General features: G+C 34.8%; 1 protein-coding gene across 1 annotated transcript; it reads left to right on the top strand.

Moving 5' to 3' along the window:
- Positions 1-257: 257 nt before the first annotated feature.
- On the top strand, positions 258-16,608 carry PARD6B (par-6 family cell polarity regulator beta). The gene is made up of 3 exons (XM_027848649.1): positions 258-346; positions 6,455-6,677; positions 13,550-16,608. The coding sequence occupies exons 1-3, from the start codon at positions 281-283 to the stop codon at positions 14,371-14,373; spliced, it is 1,113 nt and encodes a 370-aa protein (XP_027704450.1). The 5' UTR covers positions 258-280; the 3' UTR covers positions 14,374-16,608.
- The last annotated feature ends 954 nt before the right edge of the window (positions 16,609-17,562 follow it).

Below are 17,562 nucleotides of genomic sequence, written 5' to 3'. Positions count from 1 at the left end.
AGTTGAGAGTGAGGCTGAGCGCTCGCGGCCGCCCCCTCCCCCTCCTCGAATCGCCTGAGCCGCCTCGGCGCCCCCAGCCGGGCGCCGCCGCCGCCTCAGCCCCGCGGCTCGAGGGACTGGAAGCCAGAGAAGGAGAAGCCGCCGCCACAACTGCAGGTGGCTTGTGCGCGGCGCAGGCCGGAGGCTCTTCCTCCCGTTCGTCCCCTCGCCCCGGGAGAGGGGGCCGCCTGCGGCAGACGGACCGCAGGCCGGACAGACAGTCCGCTCCCCCGCGCTCACCATGAACCGGGCTCACCGGCACGGCGCGGGCAGCGGCTGCCTGGGCACCATGGAGGTGAAGAGCAAGGTGGGTGCGGGGCCCCGGGAGCGTCCGGGGCGGAGGGGACCGGGGAGGGCGCGGGGTGGGGACGCAGCGCCGGGTGGGCGCGTGGGCGAGCCCCGAACGTCTGGGCTGAGAACCCGGGGAGGAGCTTGGAGGGCCCCGGCGCTGAGCTCCGGCTGCACGCCGGCCCCTGCCTGGGCAGACTGGAACGGATCCAGTGTGGTTACTGGGAGCGACCAGCATTCCTCCCCTCCCCACCCCCAGCCTGTAACCTGCAGGTGAGTGTAGGAAGCGGGGGTTACACCGTATTAAGAGAGGTGGGTGGAGGGGGAAAAAACTTGATTTAGATTGTATTCAGCGGTGAGAGTTTTGTTGCGTTAAGCTTGCTGTTTTCCCCCTCCCTAGCCCAGAGAGTAGAAAATTTACTTAGCCAAATTAGATTTGCTTCCTATCGTAGCGAAAATAAGGTCCTGTCTGTTACTAATCTTGTTAATCTTATTACTCTTTGAGAGTGTTAACTCACCGCAACAGAATTTTTAAATTTCAGTAATACTTCACAGAACTTTGGTCTGTTGAGGAGGGAACACAAAGAAACAACCCAAACACATAAATGTGAAATTATTTAACTATTTGCCAGGTAATGTATGAGCCACGAACCAGTTAATTAGATGTCGACTGAGTGCCTGAGTAGTGGGGATACCAGTGAAAGCCTTAAAGGAGTGATCAAAGCTATGGTGAGGAAGGCCCTCTTAAATGAGATGAATTTAACTATGGATTTGGAGAAGACGTGCATAAGAGACATTTCAATCTCAATAAACCTTTCCTTGAATTAAGATAATATTAACTGGATGGAACCATGTAGACCTTGTTCAGCCTTCCCCGCTCTTACCCCCCCACCCCCCTTACACTGGAGTCTGAGGCCGAGACCTGCCTAAGATCACATAGCCAGCTTGTGAGGAATACCGAACACTGCTTTAGGAGAAGTAAACAGAAGACTGTCTCTGCCTATCAGAAGTTTACATACAGTACTGCAGGGGAACCTAAAACATGTAAAGCGCCATGAAAATAGTTACAGAATAATGTCTCAAATGCAACGTAATATTACATAATTTAAATCACGAGTACGGAGTACCGAAGGTTTTGCCCAGTAGGAGTAGTGATCCGTGAAATGTAGATACTGGGGAAACGTTTCTTAAAGGATAGATAGAAGAGGAAATGAGATCTTCTTCAGGGGATGATGACCATGTATTTTCAAGTTTTTATAATCTTTAAAATGAGATCAGGGATAGCCACATTTGCCTTGTTTTTAAAAGTTAATAGTTGAAACTATTCGTGTGTGTGTGTGTGTGTGTGTGGTAGAATTTGGTTGAAACTTTGCTATTAGAGTATAAATGTAGTCGTATCAAATTTAGACTTGAATTTTAAAGAATATACTCTTCCTCTCCATCTTTCATGGAATTGTCATTGCAAATTGAAATTGTTTGCGTGAGTAATGTGATTCAAAATCTTGGTAGTGCTATAACAGTAATGAGTCCATGCAAGATGATAGAGATGCCTTTCTGCAGTTGTATCACTAGATTTGGTTTTGTGGGAGCTCAGGTTGACAAATTCTCAGATAAGGTGCGGTCTCAGAACCAGGCATTGACTTCTACTTAGCCAATTGGTTTTAACATTTAAGAGATTTTCCTCTGCTTTTCTGCCAGTTGATTTAAAATTCTCACATGTATGTAGTTGCAGGTAAACCATTTTCATGACATATTTGATATGTTTAGGTTTTATAAACTTTTCCTTTTCATACAGTCATTGGAAGCTCAATTTGAGATACATATTCTTAGGAAAGTTTTTTAAGGTGTAAAGAGCTATGTATAATATATCCTGCTGTTATTCTCTTACCCTAGGATAGGTAGATAGGCAAAACAATAGGGTCAATAAAATTTCTCTGTTCATATTAACTTTTAAGTAGATTTTGTCAGTAAATTTGTTTTTAATGGTGGAAATGAAATGTTTCTAAGGTCTCTTCTGGAACTTGGACAAATTTTTTTTTTTATTTTTTGACAAATTTTTTTTTAAAATGATGAAAATGGTAGCCATGCCTTTTTTTGTTTTCACATAAATATAGTGAATTTTAAACAATAGTTCTCTATCACATTTTATTAATGCCACAACTTTTATATCATGGCCTTGAATGTACCATGCTAAAAGTTGATTGATTTCATAGAAATCAATATTATTACTTGGCTCAGAATTGACTCTTTAAATGTAGAGTAGTGGTTATCTATTTCTTTCCATTAACAGGGCTATTCTTTGAATTTGAAATGTGTTTTTTTCTGTGTAGTAGATTTACCTATCTCTTGAAGTGAGAAATTTCACAGCCAGTTATCACTATGGTGTCTTTGATGATTCTTGGAGCTATAGGCCCTCCTGATTTGATTGCCTTTCTTGGGCTAATCTTAAAATTGGTTATCCAATGACCATGGAAGAAGTTTGCTAACCGGACAGATATTTGATATGCTGGATGGTAGGAGTAAACTAATGGAAAACTGGTACTAAGTCTATCTAGTGAATAATTCTCTTGAAGATAATAGTTGATTGTGTCTGCTTTTTGTCCTTATGCTAGGTTTTTTTCACATGGAGTAAAAAATTCCTCTTAATCCTATTGTGTTATTGCAAAAGGCATAACAATATCTTTGTTACTCAGTACACTTTTTGCCAGGAATTACAAAACAGCATTTACCAAAGGACACAGATTTACAGTAAAGTCATAAAATTTCCTATTGCCTTAATACCCTTAATCAGGTTTCTATCCTTTTCATATTAAGGGGAAAGAAACATCTCAAAGAGGATTTATATAGCAAATGTTTAGCAAGATGATCTAAAATGTTTAACTAATATAAAATATTTATTAAAATTTTAGAGATAATGGTAGTGCTGTTGAGAAATCCATTTGGCATAGACTGTTGAGAAACACTTAAATATGAAATTTTGATAGCATCAGGGTAATTAAAATAAGAAACTGACTTGATGTTGTCATAGGACTTCTAACACTGATATGAAGGGTGTTTCTATTGAGTTTTATTTACTTTGTAATGTGTAGGTGTGACTAAACTCCGAAGATAGCTGTAGGTATGAATCACCTTATTTTCTTGACAAAGTTTATGTTTCAGAAATGTATTTTAATTTATTGCCTGTTAAAACTGGTGTCTGTGTGTGTGTATGTGTGTGTTCTAATACTTGCAAGTAAGGTATTTAGCTATATAGAATTACCAAAAATAGTGATTCAGGTATCTGTAAGGGAGTTTGGGAAATGAATTGGCAACCATGTAAACCTCTACACTTTTACAGGGATTACAGGGATTTAATATTTTCTCTAGTTAGGTGGTAGGTGATCTAAGTACATAGTGGATGAGGAATGATGGAAAGGCCAGCTTTTAAAGGTAAATGGGAAACTAAGGAATTTTTTAAGACATCTGTCATCTCTCCTTTTTTTTTAGCACTTGGGAAGAAATAAGTTTCTTTTGCAAAACAAAACTGTACCACAGGACTGGGAACTGAAAGATAGACAAAAATGATGGTGTTTCATTGACTTGTTAAGAGAGGCTTATTTGCTGTATTCAGTGAAGAAGCTTGTATTAATTATCACACCTATTTTTAAAAATAGCTCCTTATTCCAAAGAACTCAAAGTTCTTTTTGTGCATTTTAGTAATAACCTACACAATGTTCTAATGAGGTCAGTACACAGCAATTTTTATTACATTTTTACAGAAAATTACATTTCTTGTATTTGTATGTACTTAATTTAGGTTGCTAATTTTTATGCTGCTGTTATGTTTATGATCACTTGCTGAGATTGCTGTTCAGCTAGATCAACCTGATCTAGCTGCTTTTTGAGGTCCCTTCTAACTCAGAGTTTCTAATTTTAATGTTTGACTTTTAATTTTTGCCCATTTTTTATTATGCCTACTTTGTTAGGGTGTGATTTTTTTTTTTTTAAATTGTGGTTTTCAGAATAGGACTTCAGTTCCTTTTAGGGGATGGGAAGAAATAAGCATTCATACAATGTCCACCATATTCCACTATTGTGCTAAGTGCCTTTTTTCTTTTCTTTTCTTTTTTAACAAACATTTCATTTGATTCTCACAGCAACGCTTCGAGGTAGGTGCTGTTATTATTCGAGTTTTCCAATTGAGGAAACTGAGGCAAGGATAGGTTAAGTGATTTGGTCCAGGGTCACACAACTAGCTAGTAAGAGTGGATTTAAATTCAGCTCTTCCTGATTCCAGGCCCAGCACTCTATCCACTGAACCACTTACCTGCCTCACTTATAGTTCATTGTTGAGTAAGTGAAAAAACACAGATCAGTTGACTTTTTCTGCATTATTGTCTGAACTTGACCAGATGAGAGGTCAAAGGGTAACAAGAAAGTATAGAGGCAGAATTTCATCTTATGTACTGATGAGATTCTGGATTAATTACTATTCTATCTTCTTTGTTTAGCAATTTAACCTTTGATCTTATTAGCACATATTAATAATATAGAAATTCTGCCTTTCTCCATGAAAGTCTCACTGAAAGTGCCATGAGGTGGGTTTTTGCCAGCTGTGCCAGTAAAGTACTTTCTGGCATATATACCACACTGTAAAGGCCTGGAGAACTTTTGTCTTCTGAGGACTAAACTAGTTAGGTTTGGAGGAACTCATTAAGTATGATTTTTCTGACAGTAGTAGTGTTCAGATATTCCACCAAGGGATGCAGTGAGAAGAATGTTGGTCTGAAGCCATGGGTTTTAATCCTTGTACTTGGGCAGGTCAGTTGGCCTCCCCCGTTTCATTATCTGTAAAATGAGGGAATTTGATTAAATAACGTGGAGTACATTCTAAATCTAAATCTGTGATCCATAATCATAGAAAGGTTCTTCACAAAGTAGCATTAAAATATATCAGCATTTAACATCATATTACAGTTTTCAGAGAAATTTCACGTACGTTTTCCACATATCAACCCTGTAAGATAAGCTACTAATGTCCCCATTTCACAGATGAAGAAGCAGGTTAAGTATCTTGAGATCACACATAGCTATAAAGTGATGGGATTACCATCTAACCTAGACCTAGAGCCTAGGACTTGTATTACTTTTTTCCTCCACTATACCACACTGACTCAAAAATAACAATGTCTTTACTGATATTGTATCTTTTAAAATCTTGAGTTCTGCGTTTCACTTAAAGTTGTGTAAAGTTAAAACTATTGGGTATTTTGGTGAGGTTTTATGTATTGAACCCCAAAGCACCTCTGTATCCAATTTGAAGTTACTAGAAGTGTTGTCATTTGCATATGTTTATTACTTTTGCCCTTCTTCTAGTGTATTTGTCCAGACTAGTTTGAAAGCTCCTAGAAGGCAGAAATTCTTTTATTTCTTTGCTAGAAATTGAAAGGGGATTCAATTAGTGTAGAAACAAAGCTTCTTTTAGTTAAGTTGGTGTGAGGATGGGTGGATTGGATAAAATTCTGGTCTCTGCACTGGCTTCATGTAGTAGCAGAGAGGCCTTTTTGTCAGGTCTTGGAGTCTAGGCCTGAACCAAGAAACCCCTAGGTGCTCAACTGATTCTGCATATAGGACAGTGGTACAATGACTGTCCTAGACATCGAAAGATTAGGGGGACAGAGACAAGGATAGATCCCCAACCTTCTCAGAGGCAGAAATCATTGGATTTTAGAGCTAGAAGGGACCTTAGAAATCTCCCTCTTAATAGTAGAGCCCAGGCCAGAAACCAGGTGGTGAGTGATTGGCAAAGCCAGGATGTTTGAGACTTCTTGCCTCAAATCAGTGCTCTGTCCACTATACTATAGTGCTAATTATATTTCTTTCCTTTGGTAAGGAAGCTGTCATGAAATATATTTTCTTGATTAATAGACGTATCATTTTACTTGTTGACTATTTCATAGCTTTCTTAGATAGAAATGTTTTTACCTTTGCCGATATGACATAACATCAGTATCCTGTTGACTTTTATACCTCTAGTGCTTAGCACTGTTTATGGCACACAAGTGCTAAATAAATGCTTGTTGATGTTGAAATTGTGACTTTTGATATTTTTCTTAAAACTAATTTATTATGTATATTTTGTTTATAGTTTGGAGCAGAATTTCGTCGATTTTCTCTGGAACGATCTAAACCTGGAAAATTTGAGGAGTTTTATGGATTACTACAGCATGTTCATAAGATACCCAATGTTGAAGTTTTAGTAGGCTATGCAGATATTCATGGAGACTTACTGCCTATAAATAATGATGATAACTATCATAAAGCTGTTTCAACGGCCAATCCACTGCTTAGGATTTTTATACAAAAAAAAGGTAAGTATGACTTTAGAAAAACTATGTTGCTAATCACTAGACTTTGTTGAAAGAATGCACTTTTCAGACAGTTGACACTTACTAGCAGTGTGACCCTGGGCAAGTCACTTAACCCCAATTACCTCACCAAAAACAAAAAAAGAATGAACTTGTTCTAATTTTAAGCTATTGTTGATGTTTTAAATAAAATTAGTTTGTAGAATTAGGTACAAAACTCACCGTGGACCTCCCTGGGTCTTAGTTTTCTCATCTGTAAAATGAAAAGGTTGGACTAAATGATCTGAGGTTTTTTCCAGCTCTAAATCTATGATCTGTGATTGCTTATTTTAGATTTATTGTTTCCTGTGATTAGTGAGTGACAGGAAAACTGGTATGTAGGTTATTTGAGAGGTCAGTAAATATTCTTTATTAATGTTGCAAAAAAAAAAGATTTGAAATCACAGCATTTTCTGTATTAAATAAGTTCTCCAATGGCACTGTGCTTACAGCTCTTTTAAGAGAAAAAAAACATTAGTTTTTAATTCTGTTTGCCTGAGGATGTGTGTGCCTTCTGTATTTTTGGTGAATGAAGAAGTGTAGGGTAACCAGCATCAGGTTCAGCATCTGTATTATAAAAGGAAACAGTAGAAGAGAGTAAGGATGTCACAGTGGTGGTGGAATGGAGGCCGGGGCTATGTAGCATCTGGGTTCTGGCACGCTCAATTAATAAGGCCTGGCGTATCATTCTATTACTGAACTCTGGTCTGCTTCAAGCTGCACCAGAGCATTAAAAATACATAAGAGTAAGAACTTGAGGGACAGTCATTAAAGAATCTTTTGTATGAAAAAAATTCCCACAATTGTCATTTTTACCCTTGTACCTTAATTTTTACATAATAGACATTATGTAGTAGGAGTTTCTAATAAACTTGTAGTGCTTTTCAAGCTATTCAACAGGCAGTGTGAACATTAGATTTTTTTTCAATAACTACATGATAATAGTTGATAAATCATTTTATCTAAGGTTTGTAGCAGTTGGATTATAACACCATTGTGTATTAATTTAGTTGTTATCTTGTCTTTAACTTAACATTAAAATTCAGTCCTAACATCTTTTAAGAGTCTGTACCTTTCTAAATTCCTTTATTGTGTATTTATCTCAATATTTTTTTACTATTATAAGGATTATTAATTTCAATCAAGATATCAAACAAGACACCTATTTTTCTTAGCTTTTCTTCATATCAGTTTCCTAAATAGTGAAAATGAACACTTGGTGTATATTGTCATTAAGACTTTAGTATTGTGTTTTTAGGGCCTTTTAGAAATAAGCAACATTTTAATGGGAAAAAATTCTCACCAGAGAGTACTCTGTTCTAGTTTTGTGTGTTTTCTAGGAACTTAATGCAAATGATGACTTTCCTGTCAAGGAAAAAGTACAGTTAATTAGTCTATTTAAAGCTATATGTTATCATACTTTATTTTGATACTTTTCTTGACAAGAGCCTAATGGCTATTTATACAGCAGGTTTTATGTAAACATAACTGGGTACTATTTGGTCCAGGAAACAGCTTTAAACTTGGAAATCATATTCTGCTGCCACTGACTATCTTCCTCCTTAGTTGATAGTAAACTAATTTGTTTGCATAGACAGCAATTTCATGCACCTTGGTGACAACTCGTTATCATAAATTTTAAGTTGTGATTTTTTTTTCTCCTTAAGATTATGTTAAAGAAAACAGATTCCCAGAGTATAAGACTCTATAAATCATTTAGTACCGGGATACATTTTTTTTTGCTTGAGTTTAAGAAACTTCTATATCTTGAATCAGTTGTTTTTACTTTAACTTTTTGGGGCTTGAGTTTCAACGGAATACTATATCTGTTTCTTACAAAGGCTGGTTTTAATTGGCGGGTGGTAAGAAGTGCATATTTCTGGTGCTGTTGCCATGGAAACAATAGAGGAAAAAAAGGCGGGAGAGAGAAAATTAAATCCTGAAAGTGACTTTTACAAAGAAGATTCTAGGTCTTCTATTACTAGCTAACTTTTTTTCTTTTGGTCAGTTGAACAAAAGATATCCTAATTAAATTTATGGAGGAGGAAAACTAGAAAATAAAGTTTGACTCTTAAGGGAATATTATGTTTTTAATAACAAACAGTAAAATGACTTATTTCAACTGTTCCATGTTCATGTTTCTACAATAAAAATGTCAGACACTAACTTACTGATAACGTTTACATTTTTATCTAATGCTTTTACTTCCCTATTGCATCTTAATTTAGCTGAAATGAGTTTCCTGATCTAGTTCGGAAACAGAAATTTATTTGTATTTGAAACTTGGGCTTTACTTGTGTAAAAATGCTCTGCCAAAAAGGATGTCAATTTTTTCTCCAAATGTCACTAAGAAAAATGTTTTTGGTTAGTAAGCTCCTGAGGACAGGGGCTGTCTTTCTTAGTTTTATACCTAGTGCCTCCCATTGTAAGTACCTAAGATGTTTGGTTATCTACATACTGAAGGAATATCTTCTGTGTACTTAATAAGAATTTTTCATTATGCAGTGGGAAAATTATGTTTGAGCAGAAATAGGACAAATATTGATGACTTTTAGGTACTTGGTCCCAGCTCTAATTTTTCAGATGCAGGAGAATTGTTGTAGAACCTTTCCTTAGGAAGAAGACCCCCATATGTCCCAAAATTGTAGTGGTATTAAATCTAGGCATTAATTGCTTAGTTTCTTACTAATTCCTCATGATTTTTAGTTATAAAATATAAATTGTTGTTCAACAGACAAGTTCTTGTATTCCTAGTACTGGGTGGGTAGGCATTAGGAATATAAACAAATCAAAATGATACTTGACCTCAAGAAGCTTACCTTTTACTTAGAGGAACCATTGTTGTGATTGCCTTCATTTTGTGTTTCCTTTTGGAACTATAGCTTATCTGTTTGGAAAGAAGAGCCACTTTTTTTTTTTTTTTTTTTAAGAAAAAAAGCTGGTGTTAAAATGTGTATACTTGGTAGTGGTCTCATCTAAGCCTAAAGTACTTAAAAAAAACCAGCTAAAAATACATTTTAAAAAGAAAACCACACACTTATCTATGTTTTGTTTAACTGAGGTATAAGATTTAGGTTAATAAACCAACCATCATGTTTGCCAAAGGATAGTGTTAAAGATGATACTGTTTTATGTAACATCATTAACTGATAATTCCAATAACTAAATCCCTTGGCTCTAACCTAGGTTGTGCAGAATTGTGGTTCTTTGTATAGCGAGTTTAAGTGCATAACTCTACCTTTGTAGTCCTAAGACCGTAACATGTAGAGCTGAAAGGGAGGGACCTTATAGATCTGCTGTAACTCCCTCATTTTAATGAGGAAACTGAAGTTCAGGCAAGGAAAAGTAACCTGCCTGGTCACACTGTTCTGTATATCGACATCTTTGTCTCCTGCATTATTTAATTGTATCCTTGATTTTTATTTTTTATCTGGCTACCCTAATAGCCAGACAACCCCTACTTACTGCTCTTGTTTAAACTTTTAATGGAAAAAGTGTTATCGGTATTTTGATTTAGAATGTTATATATTTGAGTAGGTGTTTAGTTCTGTATTTTTAAAAGGTAAAAAGTGTTCTGTAAGCAGAAAAGATGTTTATATAGTACACTATCTGTAGGCATAGTGCTGTGCTTTGTGAAATGCTTTGTCTAATTTTTGTCTCTTCAATGGCTTTTGGATGTCACTGCTGTTGTCCTGTGCTTACCTATGACTATAACACTTAAATAGTGCTTTGCAGTTTACCAAGTACTTTTCTTAACAATGTGAAATAGATAGTATAAGTTCTGTTACAGTACCTTGTACATAGAGCTTAATAAATATTTGTCAAATTGAATTAACCTCATTTTCCAGATGAGGACACTGAAACTCGACAACTTGCTTTCTAAGACACAGCTAATAAGTAGTGAAAACCAGGAGTTAAGCCCAAGTTTCCCTTGTTCTTTATACCAAATTACATTGCCTAAAAAGAAGAGTAAATAGGTTCTGATTGAGAACCAGAGGGATTCTTGAACCCTAAGTGAAATGTTCATGATTTGGTTCACGAACAACTGCTCAGAATGTTTTACATGTTCTTGGCTCTGTTTTGGATTCTTAAGGTTGCTGGATAAGTCAGGTGTTGGTCTAGAAGATTAGTAATTATGGCACTAAACTAAAGACCCTCAGTAGCACGCAAGAGAGTTTTTGCTTTAAATTAATTTGATCAGAGTTTTCCAATTTACTTTTCATAGTCTCTTTAGTTCCAGAGCATAAATATGGACTTAAAGTAGAAAGTCAACTTACATTCAATTTGGACATTCACCTTTACACTTTAAACTAACACCCTGTACTGTGGCTTTCTGCCAAAATATTTCTTTTCCCAGTAGCTGTAAACTGCTTAGCTAGATGGGAGAACAAAGGTGCCTTTGTACTCAGGCATATTGCTTTTGAGAATTTAGTCAAGAATGTACAAATGGAGTCTGGTTGCATGGGCAAATTATGCAGATTAGTTTCTCTGGTTAAGCTTTCCGTGAGTAGTTGTAAAGGAAGAAAATGTTATTTTGTCCTAAATTTATGTGGCTAGGGATCTTTATATTTTTCACTAGTATATATGCCATTTTGTAGACTTTCTTCGCACTTTATTTGAGAATAAAATGTTCTGAGAAAAGATTCATTGAAGCTGTTTTCTTAATTTGCTTATATGCAAGGTTTTGCAAAGAGAAGGTATTGGTATTTCTAGATATTTCTTAAAAGCCAAACAGCTTTTCAAGCAAACAGTTGTTTTCCATGAGAAAACATTGTACATTGTCTATTCAGGCTGTCTAAAATGGATCATTAAGGTTGATAAGAATACTGCTGCTTGCTAATATAGAGCATGATATATTTGTGTAACTCACATTAGGAAAGTCCTTTCTATACTCTGCATATATTTAACATTTGCTAATTCCTCCATGTGTGAGATTATGGCTTACAAAATTGTATGTCTTATAGTTTTGGCAACTTTTAAACTTCCAGCAGAGCTGAAAAAATGAGGAAATTGAAGTTCTTTTTTAATCTGACAAGTTTAAAGCTGGTACATATTTGGCACATATTTCATTTTCTCCCACCATTCTAAATAAATTTTGAAAGCATAATGTTAGCTTGTTCAGTGTTTTTTCATCTTTCTTTTTTTCTACCTCAGTGGTTAGGATTTTTGTTTTTGTTTATACAAAGTGTTTGAAGTGAACAATGAATTATGAATGATATGTCTGCCTTCAGCAGGGATGATTTACACATCTAGCTTTAAGTGTTTCCCATTTCTTCCTAACAATAGCATTAAATTTCCTTTTGGGATCATAAGTGCTTTGTTTTATCTCACCTTTGATATTCCTGAGTTTTTTGTGAAAATGATGTTTTAACATGGGCACGGTAATTTGAAATGTTTTAAAAGACGTGGTATAAGTAATGTTAGTTCAGCAAATGCTTCAGCTAAAAGTATGTAGGCTTTTATATCCTAGAAAAGAAACTGAGATTTTAGGTGATAGCAGTTAAAATGTGCTGGGCTTTCAATTAGCACAATTAATTTGATCATTTTCTATGCTTTGTTCCTATTAATATATAAAACTACTTACTTTAGGGATAATAACAGGCATATGGAAATTAACGCTTTTAAAATAATTTAGCCCCTAATCCAAATTTACTTTAAAATCATAGCTAATTATAATTTTTGTTTTTATCACTGTTAATTTTGAGAGAATGTTTTAATGTTTGCTTATTTCTGGAAGTAGTTCTTTGTCAAGTGTTTGTTGTATTAGCCGGTGGACTCTTCGAATTGCTTCTAGCTCTGTTACAGTTTATTTTTTACTTTTGGGGGAGGCAGTTAGAATTAAGTGATTTGCCCAAGGTCACACAGCTAGTAAATGTTTCTACCACCTAGCTGCCCCAAGACATAGTATTTTAAACAATAAAAGCTAAGTATGTAGCAATACAACAAAAAGGGCCCAATGGAACAAAATCACAGGCAATGAGCAACTCCTGAAATATTCTATAAAGAAGCAAGTAAGCCCTACTGAATTTGACCGTATAAGCATCAGATTGATTACATTTTAAACTGGGGGATATAATGTTTTCTCACCAGTCACATCTGTTCTTTGCTTTCCTAATTTCAAGTGAAATATTGTGATGCTACATGTTGTTTTGTTTATAATTCACCAATGCATGCTAATTAGTGGCTTTATCACATTTCTGTATTACTAGTTTAATCCTAAACTCTTTTCTTCTACCCCATGAGCTTACAGTTGTACCTAGGCATTATTATTCAAGCAGCAAATGAAGTTAGACCCAATTAGAAAAAATATATTGGGAAAAACTAAATCTGTAATCCCTTGACTACTAATTGTGCTTGGAAATTTTACTGTAACTTTAGAAAGTCATATTAACTTTATTTGAGCTTAATGTATTTTATTGTCAATCTAAATAAAAAATTCCAAGATGGAAAATTTGTAGCCCCAAATACATATATTCAAAAAGAAACTGCATCTCTGTTGCGTATAGTAGACAGTTGTGATTTTTTTTTATATGTGATTCAGCTTTGTAAAGATCTTTGTGATGTTTTCCGATTATCACAAAAGAGGGCCATCTAGTGGTTTTGCTAGAATATCATTATCATGACACTGGTACTAAATTATGAATTGAATAAAAGGTCACTGATTGGTTATGTTCCTTTTAAGTTACTGACTTATAAATCCTTGTTGGTATGTCAGTTTGCTACCATTACTGCCTTGTGTTATGTTATCATAGAGTAATGGGATATTTTGATGGCTTTTCTAGATAGACTAATACTGATAATCAATGGGGTTTTTTTTGTTTTGTTTTGTTTAACAGAAGAAGCAGACTACAGTGCCTTTGGAACAGATACGCTAACAAAGAAGAAGAATGTCTTGACAAATGTATTACGTCCTGATTACCATAAAAAGAAACCAAACATTGTTATTAGTATGCCACAAGACTTTAGACCGGTATCTTCCATTATAGATGTGGATATTCTCCCAGAAACACATCGAAGAGTTCGTCTTTATAAATATGGAACAGAAAAACCACTAGGATTCTATATCCGTGATGGCTCTAGTGTAAGAGTCACACCACATGGCCTAGAAAAGGTACCGGGGATTTTCATATCCAGGCTTGTTCCAGGTGGTCTGGCTCAGAGTACTGGCTTACTTGCAGTTAATGATGAGGTTTTAGAAGTTAATGGAATAGAAGTTTCGGGGAAAAGTCTTGATCAAGTTACAGACATGATGATTGCAAACAGCCGTAACCTGATTATAACTGTAAGACCTGCAAACCAGAGAAATAACGTTGTTAGGAATAGTCGGACTTCGGGCAGCTCAGGTCAGTCTACTGATAACAGCCTTATCAGTTACTCGCCACATATTGAGACAAATTTTGATCCTAAAGATGAAGAGAGTGATGAAGAAGACATAATTATTGAAGATAATGGAATGCCCCAGCAAATACCCAAGGCAGTTCCTATGGCTGGGAGCTTAGAATCACTAACACAAATTGAACTGAGTTTTGAGTCAGCACAGAATGGTTTTATTCCTAATGATGTGAATTTACAGCACACAAGTGGCGCAAAGATGGAACATGAAACACATGCTTCAGATCAGAAGCCATTAGAAGAAGATGGAACAATTATAACATTATGATATTTGTAGAGTGGCTTCCTAAAATGAAGGTGCCATAGAACTTTACATTTGGCTGTTCAAAAACATATGTACCTCTGTACCAGTGACATAAAGTGTATATGCAAAAATAATGAAGCTTTAAAATGTTAGTTTAATTTTCTGGCTAATGTAAATAACCGTTGTGGATTGGAGGTGAATTTGAGACTAGAATTTAAGGAGCATTTAGAAGTGAAATTATAAACTTGCTTATTCTGTCTGTAAAGAATACTATTATAGTAAAGGGGTACGTTTTCAGTACTGCAAGATGAATTAGATCATTTCCAGTTGAAGTGGTTATATATTTAACCTGCCACGCAGAGCCCAGTCAAATTATTCTACATTAATGCTCTTAGCTACAGTCTTCTGATTCTAATGTGAAAGTCTGATTCCATCTCCTTTTGGTATCTTTAGGACCAGTTCTCTTCTCTTGGTTTACAGTATTTTATGACTTTGATTTCTTGCATTATGCTTATTTTGCTAATTGCAACACAATGTTTTATGTGAACTTTCAAAGAATCAAAATAATCAACAGCTTTCAAAAATTGTATACCTTATTTATGAATCATAGAAGTGATTCCTGAATGTAGTGAAGGTTTGTGAAAGTTGTTTTAAGATGGTACTCACACATACCATACCTTATAAAATTACTGACGCTTAGTCCACATGGTTGTAACCTGATGTCTTAGAGGGAATCTTAAGACAATTCCTTTTTACCACTTCTCATGAAAAAAAACTTTGTTTCTCTTTGTGTTGGTGTACATTTGTGCCTTTTAAATGTAATGTGAATTTTCATGGGTATAATATGCACTTGGATTAAGAGAAGAGAACTTACATACATGTAGGACAAACTTGTGCACTTTTATATAAAGATTTTTAGTTTTCACCTAATGGTATTGATCTCTGGATTATGGAAACTGCCTACACTTTAGGACAAATTATGCATGGCAAATGTATTCACATTAATTTTATGAGAGGATATTTATTGCTTTAACACAAGCATCCAAATAGAACTAGTAACGCTGCTAACTTTCATTCTTTGCTTAATTTTTTTTGTATTTATAATTGTCATGTGCATGAACACTGTATATAGAAGTTAAGGCTATTATAAAAGAAGTGCATGTTTCCTTTTACTTATGACTTAAGGACACATTCCCCAAACTAATTATTTATTAATTAACTTTATAATGGGATTAGTGTGAATGGCTTTATAATGTGTGATGTTAAAATGAAGAATTAAATGACTCCATTTTGAAGGATTTATATATAGTAAAATTATGTGAAGAATGAAAGTATTGCTAAAATACTGAATACCTAACACAGGATACTTAAGTGTATTTTGTTTATAATACCACTAAAATAATTCTGACTGCACAGCATTATGTAATACTAGGTTTTATACTCTAGTTCTTTTTAAATTCACTGGAGTTCTTCCATTCATATTCTACTGTTATTTTTTTAAGCAACTTTGGAATGGAATAATAATAAAAAGAGTTAGCACATAGATTGTTCAATTGTTTTATATGTTAATGGTGCAGGGGTTCAAGTTAAGCTTTTAAAATTTAAACACTAGCCTTTCATACACTACCTCTTAATTTTTTATTTTACAAAGTTAACGTCTTTATGCTTTTTCTTGGAGAAATTCAGGAATTCATACAATTTTTAAACAATCCAAATTTAGTTTTGTCAAAAAAAAAATTTCCAATTTTCCAAAAATGGAAAGTCAAAGCTGCTAGCACATTTTTTTAAACTAATTATCTTGTTTAAGGATATAGATAAACTTGATTTTCAACCAGACTTCTGTAAATTAAAGATACAGTAATAGGAAAATGATTTATTTTTAAAGATATAAAAAATTATTTCTTTGTTATTACATTAATAAAATGACAATTCATTGGTGGTCTAAACAGATTACTTCAAGTGCATCTTATTAATACATAGCACACTGTGTGGATTTAGAACTAAATAAGTTTTCTAAAGTTATTTTTCTCCTATAATACTAAAAGAGATAAACCGAACTGTGAAATTTATGTTCTGTATCTTAACAAAGTTTAGGACAGTGTTCTCGTGAACTGTCAACAAAATAATGTACTTTGGTGAATATTATGAATTTTCTAATTAAATTTTACATGCTATGTGATTTTTACATGAATGAGACTTGTATAAACTATTAAATGTCAGTATTTTTACTACAACTTTAATATAAAATGTACATTGATATTTCACTAAATGAACTTTGATTTTTGAGAAATCAAATTAGTTTTAGTGGTATTTTTTATAATATAATAAAAAGACTTATATTAAGAATACTTGTTTACATAAATTTGTGACTTAAAATGGGTATTGGAAAGGTTTCATCTTAATTTTAATGATTTTGTTATATAGTCTTTTTCCGAACATGTTCTTTTCTGTTCCTTAACCCAGTGAGGCTTCCCTTATAACAAAGAATTTTCCTAAAAATAAACTGTTTAGCAAACCCAGCATGAACAGTTTCTGACAATATTCTGCAAGAAATATTTCATACCCATGGTTCATCCCACCTCTGCAAAGAAGGGAAATAACATTTTCTCCATAGCCAAGCTTGATCAGTGTATTTCGTTGTCTTTTGTTGCCATCTGTATTCAAATTGTGCATATTTTTCTTAATTTTAATTTTTTAATTAAATTAATTTATTTAATTAAATCTAATTAGTTTTTTAAATTTTCTTAAAGTCACTTGCCCAGGGTCACACAGCTAGTAAGTATCTGAGGCCAGATTTGCGCTCAGGTCTATGATAAATTTTGAGTCATACCTCTAGAAAAATGGGGAGGAGCTGTCAGATTAATTTGTAAGAGTAATGATGGCAATAATAGGGTGCCTTATTTCTGCTGTCATCTGATGCTGTCAAACAGGAACGCTTCTTTTTTCCAGCTCTGCCTGACCCTCCCAAATTGAACAGTTTTGAGACTCAATATTGTTTCATTGCTTAAATTTTGTAGCAGTTTTGTATGTTGCCTGTTAGTACCTTACCTTTCTGGGCCTCAGTTTGGATGTATGTTTTACTGCTTTTTAGAAAAATCTGGCTTTTCAAGTCATGCTCCAGTATGGCCTACTCCTCAGAGAATTCAGACATTAAAATTCTTGGCAACCAAATACTTGTGGTAGCTCTAATGGGTAGGCCAAGTTCTAGGGTAA

The sequence above is a fragment of the Vombatus ursinus genome, unplaced genomic scaffold (assembly GCF_900497805.2).
Source record: "Vombatus ursinus unplaced genomic scaffold, bare-nosed wombat genome assembly UNPS02000580.1, whole genome shotgun sequence".
NCBI lineage: Eukaryota > Metazoa > Chordata > Mammalia > Diprotodontia > Vombatidae > Vombatus > Vombatus ursinus.
Note: the sequence above shows the minus strand (reverse complement) of the source record. Positions and strands in the feature narration are given on the sequence as shown.